General features: G+C 40.0%; 1 protein-coding gene across 1 annotated transcript in view; it reads right to left on the bottom strand.

Moving 5' to 3' along the window:
- The window catches only part of man1a1 (mannosidase, alpha, class 1A, member 1), a 169,974-nt gene extending 145,472 nt beyond the window's left edge, over nt 1-24,502 (bottom strand). Inside the window, exon 1 of the mRNA XM_084952760.1 lies at nt 23,778-24,502. Coding sequence (XP_084808886.1) covers nt 23,778-24,287 — 510 coding nt within the window. The 5' untranslated portion in view covers nt 24,288-24,502. The remainder of the gene's footprint in view (nt 1-23,777) is intronic.
- Between the last annotated feature and the right edge of the window lie 399 nt (nt 24,503-24,901).

Raw genomic sequence — 24,901 nt, 5'->3', positions numbered from 1 at the left:
TACATTTGACATCACTGGTGACCTTCAGTAAGATACACAACACGGATAACTAATGATACTGCCACTTTACGGGTCTCTCCTAAGCTCCAGTTTCACAAGCAGACATGAGGAAACAGAGATCAGAGGAGAGAACAGTCGTAATGTAATGAACTAATCATTTGATTCAGGAGTGTTGACCCAGGGTGATATCTAAAACCTGCAGGACACTGGCCCTGAAGGCCTGGAGTTCCCCACCCCTGCTTTATATGGTTATTTCAAAACCATAGAATATAAGCCACACCCACCCAGGTTTCAACCTGTTATGAGGGGCAACCAATCAAAAGAAGACTAGTTAAAGGCAGGGGAAAGGAAGGTACAGTGGCTTTTTTCCCCCCCACATAGGATAAATGAGAGAAGATGAATGGGAGAATTGACCAGATCCTAGTAAAAAATAAAATAAAACAAAGAGCTCAAGCTCTTCTTTAGAGGTGTAATAGTGGTAATCTATTAGTATCTCCATCAGCATGATTAGTCCCTGAGATTTTTGCCTTAACCCTCACAATGATAAGCACAACTTTGATACAAAGATGATTTTTTATCAAGTTCAAAGTTTGAACTTGATGTTCCAAACTTTGAGAACTTGGACGCTTGATCAAAACAATTTAATTTTCACCACCACCACAGGGCAAAGATGTCAGTTAGAAAATCGAGTTCTTGCAGTCAAAATCCAGAGCTGCCATAGAAAACTCCAACAGCCTGAACTATGATGACTTTAGCTCATATCATGTCGTGCACATCTCAGACTTGAAAATAAGCATGAATCGGCATTTTCAAAGAAGAAGCTGGCATCTAAAAAACATAAATGTAACCATAAATATGGCACGAGAGGCGCTTCCCTCTTGTATTTGCTGTATCATAACTGAGCTTGAGATATAGGACGGTAGCTGTAATTCTGACAGGTTTTTGTTGTCAGAGTTCTGGTTTGATAGCACTAACTCAGCATGAATGCATATGCAATTAGCCCCAAGGACAAGAGAGCTGTGTCACTCAGATCAGTGCACTATTCCCAGGACAATTCCCCTGTGTGCTGACTTAGTTAAGCAGAAAACAATGCCTTGGAAGCCACAATTGCTTTTGTGCCAGTGGAAGTTATCAGAAAATACAGCCCACAAATCCCTGACATTGCTGCCGCTTTGAGACACAACTTCCCCACCTCACCATTTTTCCACCCCATTTCCTCACATGTCCTCATCGCTCAGAAACCCAGGAAGAAATCCCTCTCTTGGGCCCAGGGTCTTAAGGGATCATGGGGGGATTTCCTAAGCAGTTAAGTGTTTCGAACAATTATATACTGTATGGGTCAGTTTTTTACTACTTTCTCACAGTCTGCTGGCAAATCCTGAGTTTAATACTTTATTCCCAACACAATCAGCAGCACCAGTTGAGGTTAAATGAAAGAGAAGCAGCCACAACATCGCTGAGTTTCATGTCAAACTCATGTTTTTGCAAGACATCTTTGTGATATTATTATATCAAAACAAAGTAAAACTAATGAATAACACAGTCTGCTTTATCACACACACAATCTGACACAGTATCTAGTAATCTCTGTTGAATGGATAGGGTTCAGAGGTTTTTCTCTGCATTTTAAAAAAAGAACTTCTGAGCTAGAGACGAACAAATTACCCTGTCAAACCTTCCCTGGCTAAATAAAGCTGGACTTCTTTCAAGGAGTACTTCAGTTGCAATCCAGTAAAGTCATTTGCAGACAGCACATGTAATATTTGCTGTATCCTGTGTTTTCTTCTTGGTTCAGAATGAACCCTTGGAGGGTGACCATGGATGTTGTTATTTCTGGCCATTATATACTGAAATCTTGTATTTCAGCCAATCCAGTTGAAAATGTATTTAAATACTAATAAATCATTTAGATTTTCACAAAAAAAGTTTTTATTATATTGTGGGTATCCCAGGAATTCTTCTGTACAGGAAAAATCTCCAAGCTTGTACCACTCGTTGGCCTTATCAGGGTCATAAATGTGTTGCTTCCAAGAGTCTGATTGGTGCCTAACAGTGTTGATAATATGGTCAACAGACCGAGCCTACCTAGAAAAAGCAACAATACACACTAATCAATACTAGCCGACGGCAGTCCGCAGAGGAAGGGAGAGGATGAAATTGAAGAGAGGGAGGAAATCTATATCTGTGATTGACTGGTTAAAGACCTGACATTAAATAACTGTGGAAGTGGAAGCTCAATTATCACCAACAAAGATGTTACAATAAAAGTTGAACATTAAAATAGTGGTGATGTGATTGTTTCCATTTTATCTGCAGAAAAACATGACAAACTGAGTATATGTATGTATACATAAGGGCCTTTATCTTTACTTAAAATAAGTTCAAGCATGTTCCTGTTGTTTCTGGTAATGTGATTAATAAAAAAATTCTTTTATGATCAAGTAAATCATGCCCAATTTGAAAATAAATGGATACATATCAAGTATCAAAATTGGCACATAAACTATGTCACGACTATATTTTGATTGAGCTCAACATCTGTTTGAAAATTGAGATTGAAAAATAGCCACGAGCAAAAAATGTTTTTGTTTAGATGCATGGATTTGTCTTTTTGAGTGAATTTAGTGTCAAATTTTCTGACAACGCTTTGCAATGTAACAACCATCTTCATAAGTGTGAAATCATTCAGGATCTTCTTTAAACAATGTATAAACTTTTTTATTTTGAAACTGCTCTGCCAGATCTGTGGAGGTGAAGCAGAGGTAATACTTTTGATTAAGCCTAATCACAATGGTGGACTCATTGCTCTTCTTACAGCTTTTCCAAATCACATCTACAGCTCCAAGAAAGTACTTCCTTCTATACACTGTCAAAACACAATGCTTTGTATTGTTTGATTATTTCAAATGCAACATTTGCTTTTCTTTGTTGCACATAGACCAAAAAAATGGCTGAAGTTTTTTTATTTTATTTTGTGCATTTGGCTACTTTATAGTCAAGAACACTAAAATTAAATTAATCGCCGATTGAAACTGTTGTAAAATAACTTGGATATCTTGTAAAAATAAAGTGGCTAGTTGGATTTTGCGGGGGACAAACAAACAAATCTAGTGCTTGCATCCACTTTTGAAATTATTGTGACAGCTATTGGCTGCACTACAACTAGGGAAACTGGTTTAAAAATATTTGTTACAATCCTTTGGTAGAAGGTCAAAATCCTTCACATGCAGGAGGAACCCTGATGTATTAGGTCAAGAGAAAGGTCACTGACAACACATTGGCTCAAAATGCTGGAAAGGAATTTGAACTACGAGCCAAATTTTGCTTTACTTCCTGGCAACTTTTTCCTAAACAATAAAAAGAACATCTTCTGATTATTTTACTTATTTGAGCATTATCAAACAAACTTTGCAAAAGTTATTTCACTGTGACTTTGGCACCATACTTCTGAGAAGTAAACGTTCTCTTTCAAAACTCTCAGTGGCGCAGTACGCTCTGTACAGCTGTATTGGAGGACATGCGCACAATTATTGACTTGACCTTTTTCTTGGTTGTAGGAAGCAGTCCAACTGGGTTTGACCCAGAACGTGACGAAAGGCAAACTAATGAAGACTTTGCGAAAAGCAAATTGATTTTTCGCTGCTGCCCTCTATTACGTCCACTGTCCACTTCAGTACAAGCAGGCGGGAGAGAAGGCGGGAGAGAAGGCGGGAGGCGGCCGAGTTTCAGCTCATCACTCATCTGCTTAACAGGTTGGCAGAGATGAGAAATCAACGGCAGAGGATGCCAGAAAATGAAATGCACTTGTTCAAATGAGTTGGGCCAGCAGAACAGAGAATAACATTTGGAAACTGAATTGGCTGATTTGAGGGGAAAATCTGGAAACTGACCATTTTGGCCATTTGACAGAAACAAATTAAAAAGCTTTCTGTCTCCGCTGCCACATTATTATGGCTTTAACCTTTTTACTAAACATGCTTTCAAACACTTCTATAACATCAACAATGACACTGGACAATTAATCGGTTGGACTGGTAACTAGGGTTCAAGTGGAAACAAATGGGCCCGGTTTACTGCAACTCTTTAATTGATGCTTCCCACTTAACTTCATGTAGACCACATTTAATCATCCAGTACAGGGTTGCAAACTATTGGCATGACCATCATTATGTACCCACTATCGTCTGGAGAGTTTAAAATCATTGTAGGAGCATTTCAGAATTGGGTTCAGTCTGCATAAAAAGTTGGCCGAGTTCTCTATACCACTCCTGTGTCCGACGACTTCCTGCCACACTGTGCAGGATGATGCAGCCAGTCCCATTGTATTCCCAAGATGAGACCTCAACCTAAGTGTTTTCCTAACCACCAGCTTGTTGGATCTGACTGAAAAATCAAGGGACTCTGCACACATACAGATCTGAGCTATCAATCCAAAGAACCCTTGTTTTAGCCTGCTTTTCGACTCCTACAGCAACAATAACATATAAATGAACATCATGTTGTATTTAGCTAGACTGGAAACTAACAATTGAAACCAAAAAGTCCTCAGTAAACTTTTCACTGAGGTCATAGGCAGATTTTCCATAGACTTCCATAGAATAGGTTATTCTCATTGTCTTCAACCATCCACATAAATTAGGGAGATTTGCTGTCAAAGCAAAAAGAGGAACAGAAAAACATGTACGGTTCTCTCGTTACGTATTATTTTTCAGATGCTGTTCTTCTTTTTAGATTCATTATTTTTCCGCTATTGACAGTTCAACTTGTGATAATGCAACAATTAGACTGTGTTTCCACTAAAAAGACCAAATGACATTTCACACTACTCCAGTGTAATTACGCTTCCCATTAAAAAGAGGTTGCCATGGCATGTTGTAATCTTTTAGGCAAATGTATTACCTGAAATTACCTGGAAAGTCACAGCCATAATTACTGCAAAGTTACAGCTATGGAAGATGCAGTGATTAAAAACCTGCCCATTGAAGTGCAGTTTAGGACTACTGAATATCACATTAAAGGATGGATGGGGTACATAGCATCCTAAAAAAGGTAGAGGAAAACAGGTTTTTATCTTTTTTTATTATTATTATTTGTGCAACCTTGTAGAGGATAAAGTTGTCAGCTGTTTAAGCACTAAAGTAAAAGCTCTGGTGCCCTACCTGATACATTAACAAGTTCAGACCAAACGAGAATGGGCTTTTTCAGTTTGTTGGTTAAAATGTGCTTATAAAGTTGCTGCACTCAAGACAGAAACAATTTATTAATTCCCACGAAAACAAAGCTTTTCTCTGAATATATTTTCATTGCAGACACGCAGATAAACTCCAGGAGAAATTGTCCAGGAAAGGTCCCAATGGGAAACCCACAAATCCCTCTACCGCACTATCTGGGCATTAACCCAATACATCTTCTTTAGCCAGCTAAAACAGTTTAAAAGTCTTCCATTTGTAACTATTAGAGCAGTGGTGGGACATGGCCAGCCCAAATCCTTTCTTCCTTTTCTGTGAAACAGATCGGTCCTAATCTTTCCTCTCCCAGAAAAGCAGAAGTGGCTGTGTGAGACTGGCGTACTTTCTACAAGTGGATTTCTGCCGGAGGATTTGATGTGAATGTAGTTTTTGTTGGATTATGTGTCAAATTAAATCCAAATTCTGGTTGTTTCCATAGACTGCATATAAAATGAGGGTACAACCACTGCACAGGGACTGTAATTCACAAAATCAACATTGCTGCTGGTATTATTAAGACCTGAATCTACAGAATGAGCCCAGCAGGAAACTCAGCAGGAAAATGGTTACTGAGGTCCCAGAAAAGGCAGCCAGTAAGATAATGACCCACAAATTGCCCCTGATACATCATCAGCGTGTGTGCACATGAAAGGTAAAAAAACAAGTGAAAGCATCTAATAAAACACTGTATGAACATGTGGTTGAGTGGATATATGTGACTTGTAGTGTAAAACCACTGAGTGCTCAGGAAAAGTAAAACATACACTATATGGACAAACCTCTTAATCACGGAAGTCAGGTGTTTTTTTTAGACCCATTCCCACGGGTGTAGTAAATGAAGCAACTAGCCGTGTAGTCTGCCTTTTCAAACATGCATGAAAGAACGAGTCGTTCTAAAGAGTTTGAGTGCGGCACTGTAATAAGATGCAACCGTTATGACTAGTTTGTGATGTTTCTTCCCTTCCTGCTATTACACAATCAACTCAGTGGCGTTATTCCAAGCTGAAAGCGTTTAGAAACTATAAATATGTAAAGCAAAAAATGACTTGAGCTGTCAAAATATCTTGCTCGGAACTCCTTTACATAAACAAAACACAACTATGTGCAAACTGCTCCTGGTAAAGGTGCCACAAGTCAAACTGTGCACGGTAATTTTAGAGCAGTTTCTGGTGGGGGTGGGGTCAATCTTCATCAGTCTACGGTGTTAAGGTATAGACATATGTTCACTGACATACATAGAGTTTAGAGGTTAGAGAAGAAACCAAAACAGGAAATAACAGTTGTTTTTCCAGAGTTTTCTGTTATATTACTCAATGTTTCCCAGTGATAATCAGTCTTTTTCCTTAGTGGGGGAAAAGAAAATCCCATAAATTAATTCAAGAACTCTCCAAGACCACTTCTACAAAGATACCTAAAGATTCGGAGAGTAAGCGTCCGCTTGAATATAAACTACATTCGCTGTGGTACAAACACACCAGCGCAAGTCATCTCCAGTAGTTCTCGATGGGTCATAAATGCCCCGACTTTATTTATGTGACCATTAAAGTAAAGATACCATTCAGTGAGGGTAATGTGAGGGCACCGGCTCCTGCTGCTGGAGAATTTAACCTGTGGGAGGACATAATACCACGGCCTCGGTGTTGTGCATATTGACTCACCGGCTTGACTTACTGGCTCACTTAAAAGGCAAAACAAAGCCTTTATAGATGTTATTAGATATGCTTGTATTTTTTCGCCCATAACACTGTCTGCTATGAGAAAAATCTATAAAACAGGTAAATCCATAAAGAAGGAAAAAAAGATAATGAGTTGGAGAGAAAGGTGTGGAGTTTGGTAATGTTTAGCGCCACGGGGATACATTTATTGCTGTTTGGTAGATGTGTTTAAACACCGAGATTCACAGTCATAACTGTCAACATCAGGTGACGGGAGTTTTAGCTCATGGCTATGAAAACAGCTACTGAGATCATTATGGCTACACGGATGTAGTTATTTGGTGATAATGACCTTTTGCACAAATCTCTGATGTGATGTCTCCTGAATGCCTTATAAGTGAAACGTTTTGGCCAACTAGAAGGAGACCCCAAGGTAAAACCAAGACAAGGTCACTAGGGTCCCACCCTAAAGCCAGCAGAGAGTATGCCTTTTGGCAAAGGAATTCCTCAGTATCCTCGCAGGTGAGCTGAAGGAGGTAGCTGGGAAGGGGGTCTGGGTCTATGGCCCCTACAACCCATATCTAGAATTGCTGCAAAAGATGGACGGATGGCTGGATGGATGGTTGCTTCATGCCTTTGCTGACTCTTCTATTTAATTACCTCTAGTAAAGTTGCAAAATGCCTACAAACATCTCTGTGTTCAAGCCTCATTAACTCATTTACTTATTTAAACTGTTTTCAAAACACACTGAATGCAACTTCTCAGCTATTACCATTATAACACAAAGACACTCGTCTTTCTCCTATGTGTTAGAGTGGCTGCAGGATGCTGGGCTGAATAATTTAGCTTGTGTATTTGGCTTGCCTCGCTCCATAGTAATTTGAACTGAGCACATTACAGCACAGAGCCAGTGCAAGTGTCTGACAGGAGGGGAAAAAAAGAATGCACGCTGAAGTTCAAACCACTGGGGGAAAAGCAGAGAGGGCATAAATAAAGAGAAGACAGGTAGGTAGAAGGCAAACGACTTAGTCTTACAGTACCCACCTTCACATTAGAGAACAAATTGGGGTTTAACCTCTAAGTTTATTCTACTGTTGAACACAAAACTGCAAGCCGTGTGATGTGATTTTCTTTTTCTTTTTTACTTCAGTGCCATCTGAAGCAATTTGAAGCAATTTTATATAAAAGCATGGCCACATATACAATGGTGTGAGGTGTCTGACCTGAGTTATTAAGATTCACAGCAATTAAAAATTTTTGCATGGACAACTTTCTGCATCTTATGTTCAGGGAGAATGTGGTGGGTGGCCTAAAAGTTTAGGGTGATGGCATAAATGTGACAGAAGTGGTTGGGCATGTAATTGTTTTTTTAAGTGCAGGAAAGCGGTACTGGGAAAGTTTCTAGAAAGAGAAAAGCATTGTTACCACCTGATAAACATTTCTACGACAACAAAGAAAAAACAAGTTTAATGACCAAAGTAACAGCCACACGGTCATTAAACTTGACATTCACTGTGATGCACAGACACTCTGGCACTGCGCACCCTCTTTGTGAGACATTTATATACAGGAGGCGTGGATTTTGATAAGCAGTATTTTGCTTCCTTCACAGCAGGCATTGAGAAGTCTTCTGAAATATTTTTGGATGTCATTAGTTTGTTAGTATTTCAGAATAACTGCATCTTGGCTTTACATCTGAAGATGCTGATCTCAGTATTCCAGTATTAAACACGAACTTCCAAGTCCACAAGGCAATCCTTTTAGTTGACTTTGTTATCATCAGCAACATAAATAAATAGATGGTATATATAGTTACATAATTTCACCAAAACATCAGTCTTTCACTGCCCTGTTGTTTAATTCTGGATGGATGGATGGATGGATGGATGGATTTGCTCCAACAACATTTTCCAGTTCCTATGGGGTGATCCTTGGGCGTTCACAGGGAGAGATATAGTCTCTCCACCAAGTGGAGTCCAACCTAGCATTCCTTCCTATTTAGGTCAACCCAGAACACCTTGAAAAGAAGGTATCCAGGAGGCATCCTGATCAAATGCCTGATGATGACTTGATGATCCTGGACAGCAAGCAGTATCAACCTATGGTACATGGATGCACCAGTTTAGAAATTACAGAAAAATATATATCAACTCTGTTTTTAATCTGTGTTTTATTACTTGACTGATACTGGTGGATAACATGGTCCAACTTCCAAAACTATTTAATCAGTTAGACGTGTAAGTTATTATGCTGCTTGAGCTCTTAAAACTTATTTCAGCAGCTCTGTTTGGATTGAATGAAAGGACAAAGCATCCAGATTCAAACCAAAACCACAGCACAGCAGCAGCAACAATAACAGCAGTAGCAGTAAAAGTTTCTTACTTTGTAATAAGAGTTAGTACAAAGCAGGACAAGGTCTTTTCTGTGGTCAACACAGCCACACACTTGTTGAATCACAATATACTACACAACCTTTTCCCTGCAAGAGCCCAAAAAACAAAATCCTTCCAATCTTTTCCTGTGAAAGGAGATCAGCAGGTCTTTAGCTGATATAATATGCAAGAAGTCAGGGGCTGCAGTTTTAAAATGCTAGCCTTCACACTGGGAAAAAAGGGCAAACAGGAAGGAAGGGGAGTTTGAAAAATAAATGGAGTATGTGATTGACAGCTTGTGATTCTGGGTATTAGTCTGAATTGGATTACGAGAAGAGAATCAGCCGGCCATAACCCCTGAAGTGCTTGAGACACATTAATATTGAATATCCAAGAGCATTCACCATCAGTGGGCTACAAAGCTTGGTCACAAAATACCGTATCTCCTACGGAGAACACAGCCTGAAGGGCTTCAAATCCAAACCAACTCAAGCATTTGAAAGCTGCCAGCCTGTTTGTGCCAGCCTCTCATGGTTGCCAAGAATACGCAGACGAGTTGTTGACAGGAGATGAATTTGCACATTAGTGTTCTTGGACTTTGTCTACGTGATTGAGTAGCATATAAAGATGTGCTGACATCAAAGCTAACCAGTGAATGAAGAGGAAACTTGAGTGAGCTGCAACCTAACCTTATAGGAAACACGATCAGCTGACTGTGACCTCTTATCAAATGACATGTGATCATTATGGCCTGAACTTTGTCTCATTTTCCAGGTAATGTTACAATAAAGAGCAACTTCAATCCACCAAAACACCACCGCTGACTTGTTTTGACATGTTGTGTTCAGGGTTTATTTTTTACAAATAAAGAAATATATATCAGACGACTGTTGTTCTGTGTTTATATTTATGCACTTTTTAAACAACCATAATGCTTACCAGAATTAATATCACTTATCTGCAGTACACAGAAATCCACCTACAGCTTGCCTTAATAACACAAGAAAATATATCATAGATGCATTATCAGAATCCTAATACAAAGTTACTGCATGCTGAACTTCAAACGAAACAGTATTCCTCTGAGACGAAATCAGCCCTTCTAAACTGCCTCATGGGAATACTGGTCTTTTCTATCTTTTTAAATCAATGTTGTTTGTTGCAGCTGCCATGAAATGTAAAATATGGAAGTTGTGTAAAGGGAAGAAACTTTTAACAAGATTAGCTCAGTTCTCGTCTATCATTGTGTGTCAGAACGCGAAAGGGCTCAGGGGTGCGAGCTCTTTAAGGGTAAAAATAATGTGACAAAGATGTAAACCACCCTGAGAAGAAAAGGGTTTTAAATGCCAGCTTTAAAATGTTGATTTATTGGTTGATTTTACTGTAAGGATAGTTAAAGTTACCCGCCACGCAGCCCATGCTCCATTTCCTCACACTTAAAAACAAAACAAACATTTTTATCATGCTAATTAACAGTCAGGGGATTATCCCACTGTTTGCTTTCAAAAATCCTTTGCAGCAGGCGTGCAGACAATGAAAGCCATGACAGAGAAATACTTCCCCATGACTGTCATTAACTTTCCCCCTCAGATCTACATGAATGACAAAGATGACCCATTTTGACTGCAGTACTTAACAAAAGGGTACAGATCACACCACTGTAATCTATGAAAACAGTTAAATCAATTTGTTTTAAAGAAATCTATGTGGATTTAATATAATTTTCACTTTTAAAGTCAGATAGGAGCGACGAAGCCCATCCTCTAACAATCTTAAATTATTCTTCTAATGTAGGTGGTTCATAAAAATGTTTTATTATCATATAGTGATGATTAACACGAAAAAAAACCTGTTTCAACAAACCTATTCTCTTGACTTTCTGTCATTAGTATCCAATTGTTTTCACAAATACTCTAATCACGAGCTCCTCTCACATGGCTAATGCTATTAAAACAAAGTGATTAGACTAAAGATGAAAGTCATTACAACAAAGAACAATATTGGTTTAGTTGAGATCAGCAGACTCACAGTGTTGAATTTATGCATCTTGGCATAAATTTAAATATCTTCTTTTCTTAAACGACCTTAAATCACTTTTTCTGTTTCAATTCTCTCTTTTGGTTTGGTTTCAACAAAATGTGATTTTCCAATTTAGTTACTTAAGGGACTTAAAATGTAATCTGTAACTTATAATGAGCTCGGACTGTTAGATTGTTTATTTCTGACTGTTTATCTCACCTCCTGGCCTCACTAATCTCACTAAAAGTGTGGATGATGATTAACATGTTTTACATGCATGTGTTCACCCAAAGTCCCATGCAGCAGCACCACAAAGCATATATTTTATTGTATAAAGGAAAAAGGAGGCTAATAATATTGCACTCCCACTGCAGATAGCTAATGATCTAAAATAAAATCCACAGCATGCACTCCAGATCTGAAACCAGCCTGGGACCTGCATCTTTCCCATTCTTTCCCCATTTTCTTTTTTTTTTCAGCTTCTATCTACAAATAGTCCAATTTACACGACAAAAGCCTGCTTTCAAACAACAGTCAGGTTCGAAGAGACGGACTAATTATCCGTATAATAGTTGTCGAATGAAATGAAATGCATTTTCATGACATACTGAATGCCCCAGTGCACTCTGAGCAGCCTAATTTCTCCTTTCAACATCACTGTTGTTGCAGCTCGCTAATTAATTGATAAGTTTTGATTCCTTTCTTTGTTCCAGGTTTACCTTGCAGTTAACAAACTCCCTATAAATGTTTCCCATTAAAAACCTTGTAGATCGGAGAACAAGAAGCCTTCTTATCAAAGTACAGTCAGATACACAAAAATAAAAAAAATACAGCCCTGTCATATATTACTATGATTTCTGTTTGTAAAAAGAGAACGGGAACATGAGTGGAAACAAAGACAATGACTGTAGGGAAAAAAGAACAGAATCCATGTGCAATGCTCTCAGATAAATCACAGTCACAGTGGTAGAGTCACTGAAATCTGTCAATAGGCAATTCCCCACAGCATGAAGATGAAGAAAACAATATACACACACACATACACACCAATGCCAAAAACCAGTTTCATTACCTACTGCCGGCCAAAGCCTGTGGTGTATCGACAGGACTTGGTAAAGAGAGGCAAAGCTCACCTTTAGGTAAAAATGTCAGCTGGTGTACACTGGAAGTCTGAGTGTGAGAGTACCAATTGAAACACCGCAAGACTTCCTTTAGACCAACCTGCAAATCCATTTCAGATCTTTTTATGTGGGACTACAAATACATGTGTTTTTTTAGACAGTTTTAAAAGCCCCTCAGTTTGTTTCTGCCTGTTGCTGATGGTTGGACTGCAAGCACTCTGGAAGCTTAAACAATATGATGTAAGTGGAGGAGAGAGGGAGGAGAGAGGGCTGAAGGAGACAGAGGTGATCTGGATGATCCGTGGAGGGCCCATGAAGGGTTACTGATGAATCGTTATTGACATTTCATTTAGCTAGCTTCTTAGTGGTGTCTACGCTAAAGGCACTGCCGCATTAGCTGACTGACAATTTTACTTTTGTTGGATGAGTGAAGGCACGTTTCAAACCTCCAGATTCACAATATGACTCATAACAAAACATCATTATCCTGTGCAGCAAACTGTGTTCATTTAACATCACTTAATGCTTAAAAACATGCAGTATTAACAGTTTGAAGTGGCACTGCCTGACATCTTAATTCATCAAAACCTCTGAAATGAAGCCCAGTGTAAAATGCTTTTAACTTATTAATACCTTACCAAGATTTGTAAATCAAAATTAGTTCTGCAATAAGCAATAACCTCGACTTTATGCCAGTCTATACGCCATAATCTCTAGATCCACAGTCCAAACTGATTTAGGGAAGATTCGCAGGTCAATCAAGGGCAGATAGAGTTATTTCATTTGCGCTTCAGATGATTATAGAAAAAAGAAAACCCAGAAAACTAATAGAATGAGTTGTTAAAATATACAGACAAAGTAAAGTGTATGTGTGAGAAAGCTGCAAAATATTAACATGCAAACTATTTTCAGCATTGGTAAATCTGTCCCCCAATTTTCACAGTGAACCGATGACACTCGCTAGCGAAATGTCATGACTCTCTAAAGCTGAAAATAAAACACTGAAATTACTTGTTTTGTCTCACCAGTGTACCCAACAAATATATATATATAAATATATATATATTTTAGCTTTTCAATTACACATGGCAGAAAAACAGTTTCCGTATGCTTATCAGACCAATAACTATGCATGAGCTAAAAAGGAGCTGGGAGGATAGATGCTACAACAGCAGTAAAGGCCTTGATGTACACTGAGACAGATGCAGACTATAGGCTTAATATACACCACACCCTCAGTGCATTTAGGTCTGTTGTGTGTGGGATGCAGGGCATCACCCTGTGATATGATCTGACTATACAAAGGCTACAAGACACACATAGACGTAAATATGACACCCATACAGCAATAGGATGAGTACGTGTGTGCGTGCATGTGTATGTGCGCATATGCAGAATTACCCCTATCATTCACCTTGAGTCATTAGAGAGACCTCACAGCCAGGAGACCTGGAACAAGTACATTCATCCTCATCCTCTCCCAATACAAACTACTATATACCTTCCAGAAACCCAAACACTGCACCAATCAATCCTTACTGACTCTTTAAGAGCCTTGTAGTAACGATCTATATTAATATATGGATTTAAAATATCCAAAGGCTTGTGGGCTATCCACTAGGACCGTATATCCACAGTGACTTTATTACACTAATACAGTATTCATTCCTCGGCCCTTCGTGCCACCCAGTGTCCTGGCCTCAGGGTAGAGGTGCAGTATAATCTGTCTTCACAAGGTAGAAAGTACACATCCTGATACATACAACATTTTTAGTCATTAACAATTAGAATTTACAATCAAATCTTCACTGTGAAAGTTCTGTTCTATACAGACACATATTTTATGCTTGGATCGAATGTGTGGTTTTTCTATTCCAATTCCGAGCTGCCTTCTTCCGTAGAAACAGAATAAACACTCAAAGTCAGAGACAACTACTAGGTGTCAAAAAGTGCAGTGTGCAACAATTAACATTAAATTAGGTCTAATGTAAACGCCACAAGCCGAAGCTAATATGTCACAAGTCTGCCAAAACTATGTGTTGTCATTCGAGGGTCATTCAGGGTGAAGAACAATCTTCAAAGTAAATACAAAATACACAATTTAAAACAGAGTTTCATACAGAATTTACTTCCACTACTGATATACTTTGGAAAAATTGTGATATTTTTACGTTTTAAAAACAGAAGAAGAAAAAAACAGGCTTTAAAAAAAAAAAAGTGCATTTCCATGAAGTACAACTACGAACTGAATAAATAAAATAAATAAATGTAAACTGAACTAAACATACCGCGGCCTGGTGGGAAGTGAATTCAGACTTCTTTTTCCTTAATATCTACATTTCCAGAGAACAAAGTAGATGCAGGACAACAATCATTATCCTTTCTTAATAATCAGTAGAAGCTAAAACAGAAATTCAAATAAAAATTCTATTAATTACACAGCTTTTTGAAGAAAAAGTAAACCAGATGTTTAGCTTCCTTTCTACCGGGCATAGAGACAGTTTTGTGAAACTGGAAAACAGATGTGACATCTATCGATTTCATTTAAATACGAGTGCATGTAAAGACGATTTAGACAGCCTTTAAATAAAACAACAGCACAATCAAAGGGCCTTTTATATGACAAATCTCCCTTTGGAGATCAAATTATACAAATGTTTAAAGCATTAAATTACTTTCCAACTGAGCCAATTTGTTCAGATTAAAGCGTTACGTCAGGCAATTCCATTTCGATCGGGTTTTATTCAGATTACTGACATGAAAGATTCCAAGTAAACACAGCTATTGATGACTAATGTCTTTACAAAATAATGGCACTGCTATTGAAGAGAGGCGCCACTGTCAGGATTGGCAAACACACAAGTCCTTTACTCTATATAAACACACACACTTATGCAGGAGGCTGCTGGGCTGTTTGTGGGCCTCAGCTATTATAGCCATTAGACAATTAAACAGAGCACCTGGAGGGGCTGGCAGTAACTCTATCTGACACACACAGACACACACACATACAGGGTCAATACAGAAATAGGACTAAGAGGCTGCCAAGTTAGCCCAAAAAAAAGACTTGGAATTTTATTTCAGGCTCCAAAGCCTGGCAAAGCAGCTTTTACTTTTTTGTGAAACACATGCTTTCTTGCAAAGACGCACCCACACTCACATGCACACGCACAGCACCAGACACAGTGTAAAGCACATAACTGTGTTGGGAGTGGGCAAAAACCACTGAACTGAATCCTTAACACAGGAATTGTTAAAAGCGGAGAAGGTAGCAGAAGAGTGGATGAAGAGAACAGAGGAAAGTAAAGAAAATAAAGGGGAAGGAAATGACTGGCTTGTACAGATGTCAGAAGAGAAAGTGAAGACTAATGCTTCATCACTGCTCAGCAGTTGATGCGTGATAGCCAAAGACCTTTACAAACCAGCATTTATCCGTCGTTTTCTGAACAGCAGGATGTGGTCGCACAAGCCCCTCCTTAGAGTTTCCACTGTGTAAAGTTTAAAGACGAGTCTGTGCTGACAGAGGTAACAGGACTGACAGGATGACGTGTCCTTTAAGATACATACTGCAGGCACACTGTCCTTATAGCTAGCCAAACACTCATTTACATTTCATCTGCATACTAAACAACAACAAGCTCCACCTCATCACACACAGACACTCACCAAGGAACAAGATGATGAGTCACTTAGGACAGCAGCAGTTGCTCAGAGCAGAAAAGGTGAGTGTATGCATAATAAATTGCAACAACTCTTTCACTGCACTGAAAATCTTCCTCATAATATAGAGCTTCGGTGTTGAGTCTTTAAGGACGGGGACATCCCCAGCGTGAAAGGAAAAGTTTCAAGGTGTGTTTTAGGTTGTAATTCAAGTCTGGCTTCAAAATCAAACCATAAGCACAATTATGTCTGCACTTTATACTGTTGGTATGTCTTTACGAAGGGGCACAGTAGATCAGAAATGTATTTGGTTACCGCACCGAGGCGATACCGACTTCACTTCACAACCTCACTTGAATTCTCCAGGAGAAACTGTATGAATTCTGCCTATATTTTAATAATATCCTATGACCCCCTACTCTGCCTTCAAGTAGAGTTAAAACTTCAAGTAATAGTTTTAACCTTTCTAAATAAGTTTTCTAGCAGAGACCTAACTCCTCATCTTCCTATACAAATTTAAATACTTCAGCTTAAGGTGTCTGCTGATAACAGTGGCCCATTTTTCCAAAGTGAAAATGTGTGAACCTTCAGATATGGATTATGAGGCATTATAACGTGGGGAATGGGCAAGACAATGTGTTTGCCATTAGACGAGGTTTGCTGTATATACAGGGCATGCATATAACCAGCAGCTGTCAAAGAGTTTGCTTTTCAGTTGGAGAAAAGTCTTTTTAGAGAACAGTCTGAGTTCCAGCACTGATACCTTGCACATGGTTTTATGAATAGGACAACATGTCCTTCAAACTGTCATGTGATGTATTTGATCTGTGGCTAAATTTCTGCCTGTTACTGTTCAAATGTACTTTGACCTGCAGTGTTTAAGCTGTATTCACATGCTTTTCCAGTCCCTGCTTTTTTGACATTCTCACACAAACTCTAAACAGTGCTGGGAGAATCTAGTTGGAACAAAACCTGCAGTCACTTTTTCTCACAGGCATTACTAGAAAGATTCAGTAGTTTCCAAACTTTCTGTGCCCAAGGCACAGCAAATAGCATGCCAAAATGTACTCACAGCCTTTATGTGATCTGACACGTGTTCACTTCTTCTTTTGATTATATTTCAGACAGCCCCCTTGTAGAATTTGCACATAGCATGACAACTGCAATTTGTTTTTTGCAAGCGTGTCACCACTCCATTAGCATATACAGTACTTTACTCATCTCCAATACATTATTAAACATTTTCACACAGTCCAATAAACAGTCTGGCTGCCTCTGGTTCAGCCTGAGCTCTTTGTTGAAATAAGCCACATTTCTTTCCAAAGGAATGTTTAGTGTTGATGAGTCACCTTATTAGCAGCAGCTAACCTCTCCTGTTAGGTGACATACTCGTTTGACTTGTTTGACTTGACACACATCACCTGAAGCCATATGAGAATGCTCAAAGACAATGGTCACACAATTTGGAACCATGAGTTTAAACACAGGAGGGCAGAAGGCACGTGACTGTCACTTCCTGTTTTTTGACAATTACCTGCTCCTATGGATATAATCAGGCATCATGTAGGCCTATTACAGGAGAGTTTGTAGGTGAAACACTGTGTTTGTGTGCCTTATCAAACTGATACAGAAATTTGCATTCTTATGTGCAGCTTTGCCTAAACTAAGGCTGTGCTCACCTTTGCACTAAGAGCATTTTTCACTGGTAGAAAAAAAAATGCTTGGACTGTTTGGGCTAAAAAAGCAGCTAAAAATGTCTTTTGAAAGATAAAATTTCCACAGTACAAGATGCAAATAAATGCAAACTGTTGCCTCATCCTCTGTCTTTTGAAACTTAAAGAGACGGAGATGGCGTTTTCCCTAATGTTTGTGTTTGCATAACATTGTACGGGGGAGGGCACAGTATGGTGCACAGAATGCTGCCTACCAACAAGAGCTGTGGACAATATGCAGCTCACTGCAGACTGGGAAATGGCCTCTTTAATCTGACACAGTCATAACAAAACAAAAAAAGAAAGTGACTCTAAACAGTCTCTTTATAATTAATGTTATGACACGTTAACTATCATGTTATACAGGCGACTGCATTGCGGGAGGACCAGCTTTAGCTTGTCCAGCATCACCGATAATTTTTTGGTTTTTGAGAAACAATACATCCAACTACTTCTTTCAACCAAAGCAGTTAGAGAGCTGACAAGTTTAAAAGCTAAACTATGCCTAAACAGCTTCGTGGCTACTGCACGTGTGTAAAAACAACTTCAGACGCTGTGAGGTACAGAAGACAGTAATGGCAATAATGTTAAAAACACTGGTTTACACATTCACCTCGACAGCATTATAATGTCTAATATATGTTGACATCAAATCAAATCGAACAGAATAAGAAAAATACCCTCAATCTTTCATTATACTTTCCATGTCCACTGCGGCCCACTCAGGTATGAGTGACAAATTTCATCAGAAGGTGGGTGCCAGGTGCCTGCTTGTTTTTTGTGTACACGCGGAGTTACGTGTGGAGAATTTGCATTGCAATCCACAAACTACGCATGCACCCCAGGTGGTGGACTTCAAAGAAGTATAACGGGAATGGCTACTTGGCCATCAGGTCTCCAGCTGTCCATGTCCACAGCAACGCATAATGAAGGCTTCAAGCTGCATCTTACCTGTGGTTAGCCTACGTCAAAGCAAGTACAGAGCACACGGGTCAGCAATAAGCCCATTAACTCAACCGCTAACAAGAGTTTATTCAATGCATTGCAAGGTTGTGTTAAAATACAAATGTAGAAATGTAGACATTTCTCATTCTTCATAAAATCGCAAGGCGTTCCAGGAGGGGATTTTCCTGCAAATGTTACTGAAATGTTATCCAATTAATCTTGGTGAAGAAATTGTTATTAACAGAAAAGTAGCTTGCTATGTCAACCTCATAAGCTTTGATTTTCCCATCCATTTATCCATTTAAAGGTTTTCATCATTACCCCCCCCCCCCCCCCCCCCTCTCACCAAAGCCCCTGTTAGAGCGAGTGAAAGCCCGGGGTCCTGACAGTGGGGAGGCAGGGTTCTCCAGAGAGCCTGATTTGAGTCAGACAAACAGATTCAGCTGATTGTAGGATTGTGGCGGTCACTCCCAACAAACTATTTATCCTTTACAGAGCGACCCATGCTGTATGCGCTCTGCCCATCTCAAACTCAACATGCGCCCGCTGACACGACAGCTCAGTGCAGGGCTGATCCCTTGATAACTCGATCAGATGGTGAAGTTTAGCTGGGAGATGGCAGATCTCAGATAATTTAAAAATCCTCCACATAAAAAAGAAAAAAGCACAGGAGGTCACAAAAGATCATGGGGTGCATGTAAGAGTGTGTTTGGTCAGCACATTTACTGGCTTTACAGAAACGGCAGAAAGATAAAAGTGTGATCTGTAGAAGAGTTCAGCACAAACCTGGAGACCTGTGTGGTCCAACTGTACTACGTGAATGGCTAAAATCAACTCAGACATATCTAGAAGGGCACTGATACAGCACATGCCCCACCGTGAACAACGCATCCATCCATCATCTTGGGCTTATCCTTATCAAGTCGGTGATTCTCAAAACCAAACTGATGACTGCTCCTTCATCTGTGCTTAAATTTCATACAAATCAGCTTCATATTTGTTATGTAATCTTTAAGGATATTAATATCTCTGAAGCCACTACTACAGTGTAATAAAGGTGTGATAGGAGAAAAAAAAAGCTATTTTTTTCTTTTACTGGACTTGTTAACTGTCAGCTACTACTGGAGGTTTCAAATCAACAGTGGTGATCAAAGAGGCTTCTTTCAGCTGCTCCCTTTAGGGGTCGCCACAACGACCATCTCTTCCATCTCCCATCCCTTGCAATCTTCTCTGTTACACCAACAGCCGGTTCTGCATGTCGTCCTTCACTACATCCACAAACCTCCTCTGTTGTCTTCTTCCATGTTCAACATTTTTTCTCCAATATATTCCCAATTTCACATGCTCAAACCATCTCATCGGTACAAGTACACATCTAGTCAGTACACTTTTTTTGAGTTCTTATGATCCTTTATTATATATGCCACATGCTTTTTTCCATGATGAGAAGCCATAAAGGAACTATTATGTAGTGTTGTTTTCTAGTTCAAAGGAAGGCTTCTCCCAGAAGATTACAATATGTTTATTAGCTGCTTCATTAAAGTTGGGGTTGGTGAAGCCTCACACGTTTGCTTTTCTGCCTTTTTTTAATTTTTGCAACACTATGAGTTACAGAAACTGAGATTAACATGCATGTCTGGGTGAGATCTAAAGTGACCTCCCCTTAGCCTCAGTTTACTCATTTAACAATAAAACACACAGCTGATTTTGTTTTGAAAGAAGATCACAGCTCAAAGTCTCTTACTGCCAAGCAAACAGGAGCTGATCTCATGAAGAAAAAGTTGCATTTTACTGCTTGAAGCACTACTGGATCTTTTTATGATTTACTACTGCAGGTTGTTACAGTTCATCTCCTGACGAAGGAAAAATATGCTCTGAATAGAGCACCTGACCTGAATCAAACTTATAACCATGCATGCAAGTCGACACAGCGTCTGATATTTTCAAAAATGGAAGAAAATAAACAAAGTATTGTGTACAAGACTTATTATTTTTTTGTTATTGAAAACAAAACAGCAATACAATGTGTTACAACTGTACTTTATAAACATGAAAATCTGACCTCAAAACCCCACAGGGTTCAGAACCATTGTGTTTTCAATGGGACAGTCGTGTGCTGACATTCACCCCAGGTTATTAAAGTCGCTTTGAAAATCACAGCTGAACTCTAAAGCATAAACATCCATCTGGGATGTTGGAAATGGGATTTAGGACCTCACTAACAAAACACAAACATTAACACGGTGTTATTTTGCCTAACATCATGATACTAAGTGCAGGAAGACCGTGAGTATGTGTAAATGCACATTTGGCATGGCTTAGTTTGTAAAGAGAGTGGCTTCTTGTTGACATGGTTTATTTAATGCCACATTCATGTGGCTGATGGCACGACCGCAGGGTTTCTGACTTATTCAATGGCACTTGACACATCTTAAGCTTGGCTTGTCAACCATCTGCAGTACATTGTGTCTTTAATAACAGACAGGCTTTAGTACAGATACAGAGTGATGTATCAATAAAATCTCCTGTTGTAATATGAAACTATGCCATGTTAAATTGTTATGAAGCTTCAGTAAGCTACATCAATGTTAAATGACAAGATTTCATAAACAACTGGTCTCCATACAGTTACTTTAGTGAGTCTGTTTGTTCATTTTTTTTGGCCACTGCCAAAAATGCATTTCTCTCTTGAGTAAAGTAAATCTCTAAAATATATTTTCATACAACAACCCTGATCATTTGGTTGGGTTTTTGGTATCGAGGTAAAAACCCTATTTTAATTCTCTCCTGAGAGTAAAAATATCATGGTTTAATGTCAGGGATCATTTAAGGAGTCAGACGAATCCACTGCTGTGATATTTGTATCTGCTAATATTGACCACGGGTCTACAGACATCCTGGAGGCCATGCAGGGAGGTCATATCCTGACCTTCTTCACAATGACTCACCGATATCTGATTTACAAGTGATTTTCAAATCAGCCCACATGATTGTGTGTCTATCAGCCACATGTTCTTAATCAGGACCCTTCTGTGCTCACTCACTCAGCGGGTTTCTCTGTATGTCTGTCTGTCAGTGCACCCCCGTGAAAAAGTAAATGGAAATCAAGCCTCCTCACAGAGTTGAACATCACCAGTCAGCTGCAAGATTTAAACCGGCAGGAGGAGTGAATAACAGTTATTTGGTTACAAGGCAATGCTCTGCAAGGAAATCTTCTCCTGGCTTTCGTGCAGATGCTAATTTGGCATATAACAGTCACCCGAAGAACAGGCAGACACTGACTGCAGTGCTGCCTGCAGACTGCAGCAGCCTCCTCAACGACCACCTCAAGGAATAAAACAAAGAAAAAAACTACATGCGCAGATATAATTCAGCACCCATAGGATTGGCTTAATAAGCTGGAGTCCCCAGACACCACATGACAACCCTAAAGGCCCCCTTTGTCCATGCCCCAATGTGTCAAAGGAATTTTGGAAGCACAAGGGGACAGGCACTATATTAGTTTGGTACCTTTAACCCCCTAAGAGCTGTGGTGACCCTCTTCCTACCTCTTTGCTCTCCAATGCTTTTGTTTTTATAGATTCTCCCAAGTCCATCCATCCATCCATTCGCTACCGCTTATCCTTTTCAGGGTCGCGGGGGGTGCTGGAGCCAATCCCAGCTGTCATAGGGCGAGAGGCGGGGTACACCCTGGACAGGTCGCCAGTCTGTCGCAGGGCTAACACACAAGGACAGACAACCATTCACACTCACACTCACATTCACTCGCACATTCACACCTAGTGGCAATTTGGATTATCCAATTAACCTATCCCCACAAACTGCATGTCTTTGGACGGTGGGAGGAAGCCGGAGTACCCGGAGGGAACCCACGCAAAACATGCGTTTAGTGTTGAGATCATCACCTGCAATGCACATTTTCAAAATGACACAAACACATACCACTATCACAGTGGTTTAGATTTGATTTAACGTTTTAGTGAGGATGTTTTAGTATCAGTCGAGCGCTGCGAGGATCATAATATCACAGATGAAACAGCAGGTTGGCTGCTTTCATAAGATGCTGCCTGAAACCACCTCTGTGACTTCAAGGCTGGGATTTCCCCTTATTTTTACACACACACACTGTGCACTGGCATAACACAATAATAGCAGACATGCTACCTGTTGGTATTTTCACCCTGCTGCAGGCAACAAGGCTAACGTTGTTTCCATCTGCTGTGACAAAAAACATTCAATAACGAAAAACACAGATGCTGTGACACTACCACTGTAAATAAACACAAGAGTGAATTAAGCTTCTGTTGCAATAATTAATACCATTAATTAGAGAGGCGCACACGTTCGTTCTTTATTTAAAACAAATCCTTTTAGGTTAGGAATGATGGAGCTCACTGAAAATCTAGGTCACATAAAGATCTATGAAAGGATGCAAAAGGTGCGTTTTACCCCCCTCTCCCAACCACCATCCGAGAATATACCAACTAATACCAGTTGATTCTGCACCAGCCCCTTATTGTCCTGAGACTGGGAAACTTGAAAGACAGGTAGGTCAGCCCGGAGGGGGGCAGTGGATCTCGCAAGCATTCCTGATTTTCCCCCGGTGTAGTGGAAAGGCAAAACGGTATTACTAACTGCGTTCAAAAAGCTCCCTAATTAAACTGCCAAGTACACCGAAGAGCATACAGAGATCTCTTCACGTGGAAATATGATCAGATAAACATTAACATATATCCTGTGAATTTCGGATATAAGAACCACCTCACAGTTTGTTTCGACTAACTAAAATGATTAATTGTGTACCCGGTGTTCGCCAACTCCCACCGCTCTGCGAGAAGTAAATCAGCGGTTCGGGATAACAAGACTGTCGTGGCTAAAGTTAAATTTACATTTACATTAGTTCTTTTTATGTGTGTGCCGAATAGCAGACAGGTTGTGAACAATCACTATAACATGTTGAGTCACGTTCTCCCATGACTCCAAACAGCCCCACGCCATGGCACATTTAAAATATCGGATTTTAGAAGGAGCTCAGCTTGACAAGAATCCTCTCCAGATCCTTACCTCCTTGATTTTAGCCCGTCTCTCCCTGGTTTCTGGGTCCTGGGGTTCTAGTCCCGTCGCCCCTGGCGGGCGGTGGTACTCTATGAAAGGTAAATTATTGCCATCCTTCCCACCTTTACCCATGCTCTCCTTTGTAACTTTCGCTTTATCAGCTAGAATGTCATTTTGTATCACGTCGGGAAGTTTTTGTAGAGTATCCTTAGCCTCTAACAGAGCCTTTTCGTGGTCCTTCTTGATTTTTGCCAGGAGCCTGTCGTCGTTTCCAGTCGAACCCGCGTCGCTGCTGTCCGGACCGGTGTGGGTGTTCGTTTCGACCGCGGAGGAATGAAAGAAAACTCCGCTGAGCAGCTTGGAGGAGTCCGGAAGGAAGAAAATTGCCCCGAAACACAGGGTTATAAAAGCGCTGAACACTAATAACAAAATAAATTTCTCTGTCAACCTGAAAGAAGTCGGGCTGGCAGACTTCCTATTCGGGGTCGCGGTAAAAGGCAGAAGAGTTGCAACTGGCATTTTCCCCTCTTCCTTTAACAACTCAAACAACACACAAAAAACGATTTCAAATGGGAGATTTAACTAGAGTCGGGCTCAGCTTCGGCTTATTCCGTTCAGAAATCCATCTCCGAGTGATACGAGCCGTGTCAGATGGAAAACAACAGCGATAAAATCTCCTGTGAAAAGTTCTGCCGTGAAGCTTGTGTCCATACCGGAGACTCGCTGCAGATAGAGCGAGTCCAACGGCTCACACAGGAAGCCACGGTAGATGGGCGTGACTGAAAGGCGCGATGACCTAATCACGTTCGTCCCTGTGAGTGGTGGGAGCTCGGATGTGGGCGTGTCCCGGTAACTGCGTGGTATAAAACTGCTGACAGCCTCGGAAACCGTCATTTCTCACTAAGCGGTGAGAGGGTTTGAGTGGAATGTAACACACGGGAATTTGAGCTTGTTGCTTTCCTAAGCAATATACACAAAAGTAGGATTTATTAGACGAAATTCTCCACCATCTCTCCGAGATACAGACAAGTAGGTATGGTATTGAATGAGCAATTTTAAGAATTACCTGAAAGCATCATAAAATGCCTAAGCGCCTCTCTGCACCCACCTCACTACCAACAGCAATGCATAAA

The sequence above is a fragment of the Perissodus microlepis genome, chromosome 15, assembly GCF_051167445.1.
Source record: "Perissodus microlepis isolate ML-2025 ecotype Zambia chromosome 15, ASM5116744v1, whole genome shotgun sequence".
Taxonomy (NCBI): domain Eukaryota; kingdom Metazoa; phylum Chordata; class Actinopteri; order Cichliformes; family Cichlidae; genus Perissodus; species Perissodus microlepis.
Note: the sequence above shows the minus strand (reverse complement) of the source record. Positions and strands in the feature narration are given on the sequence as shown.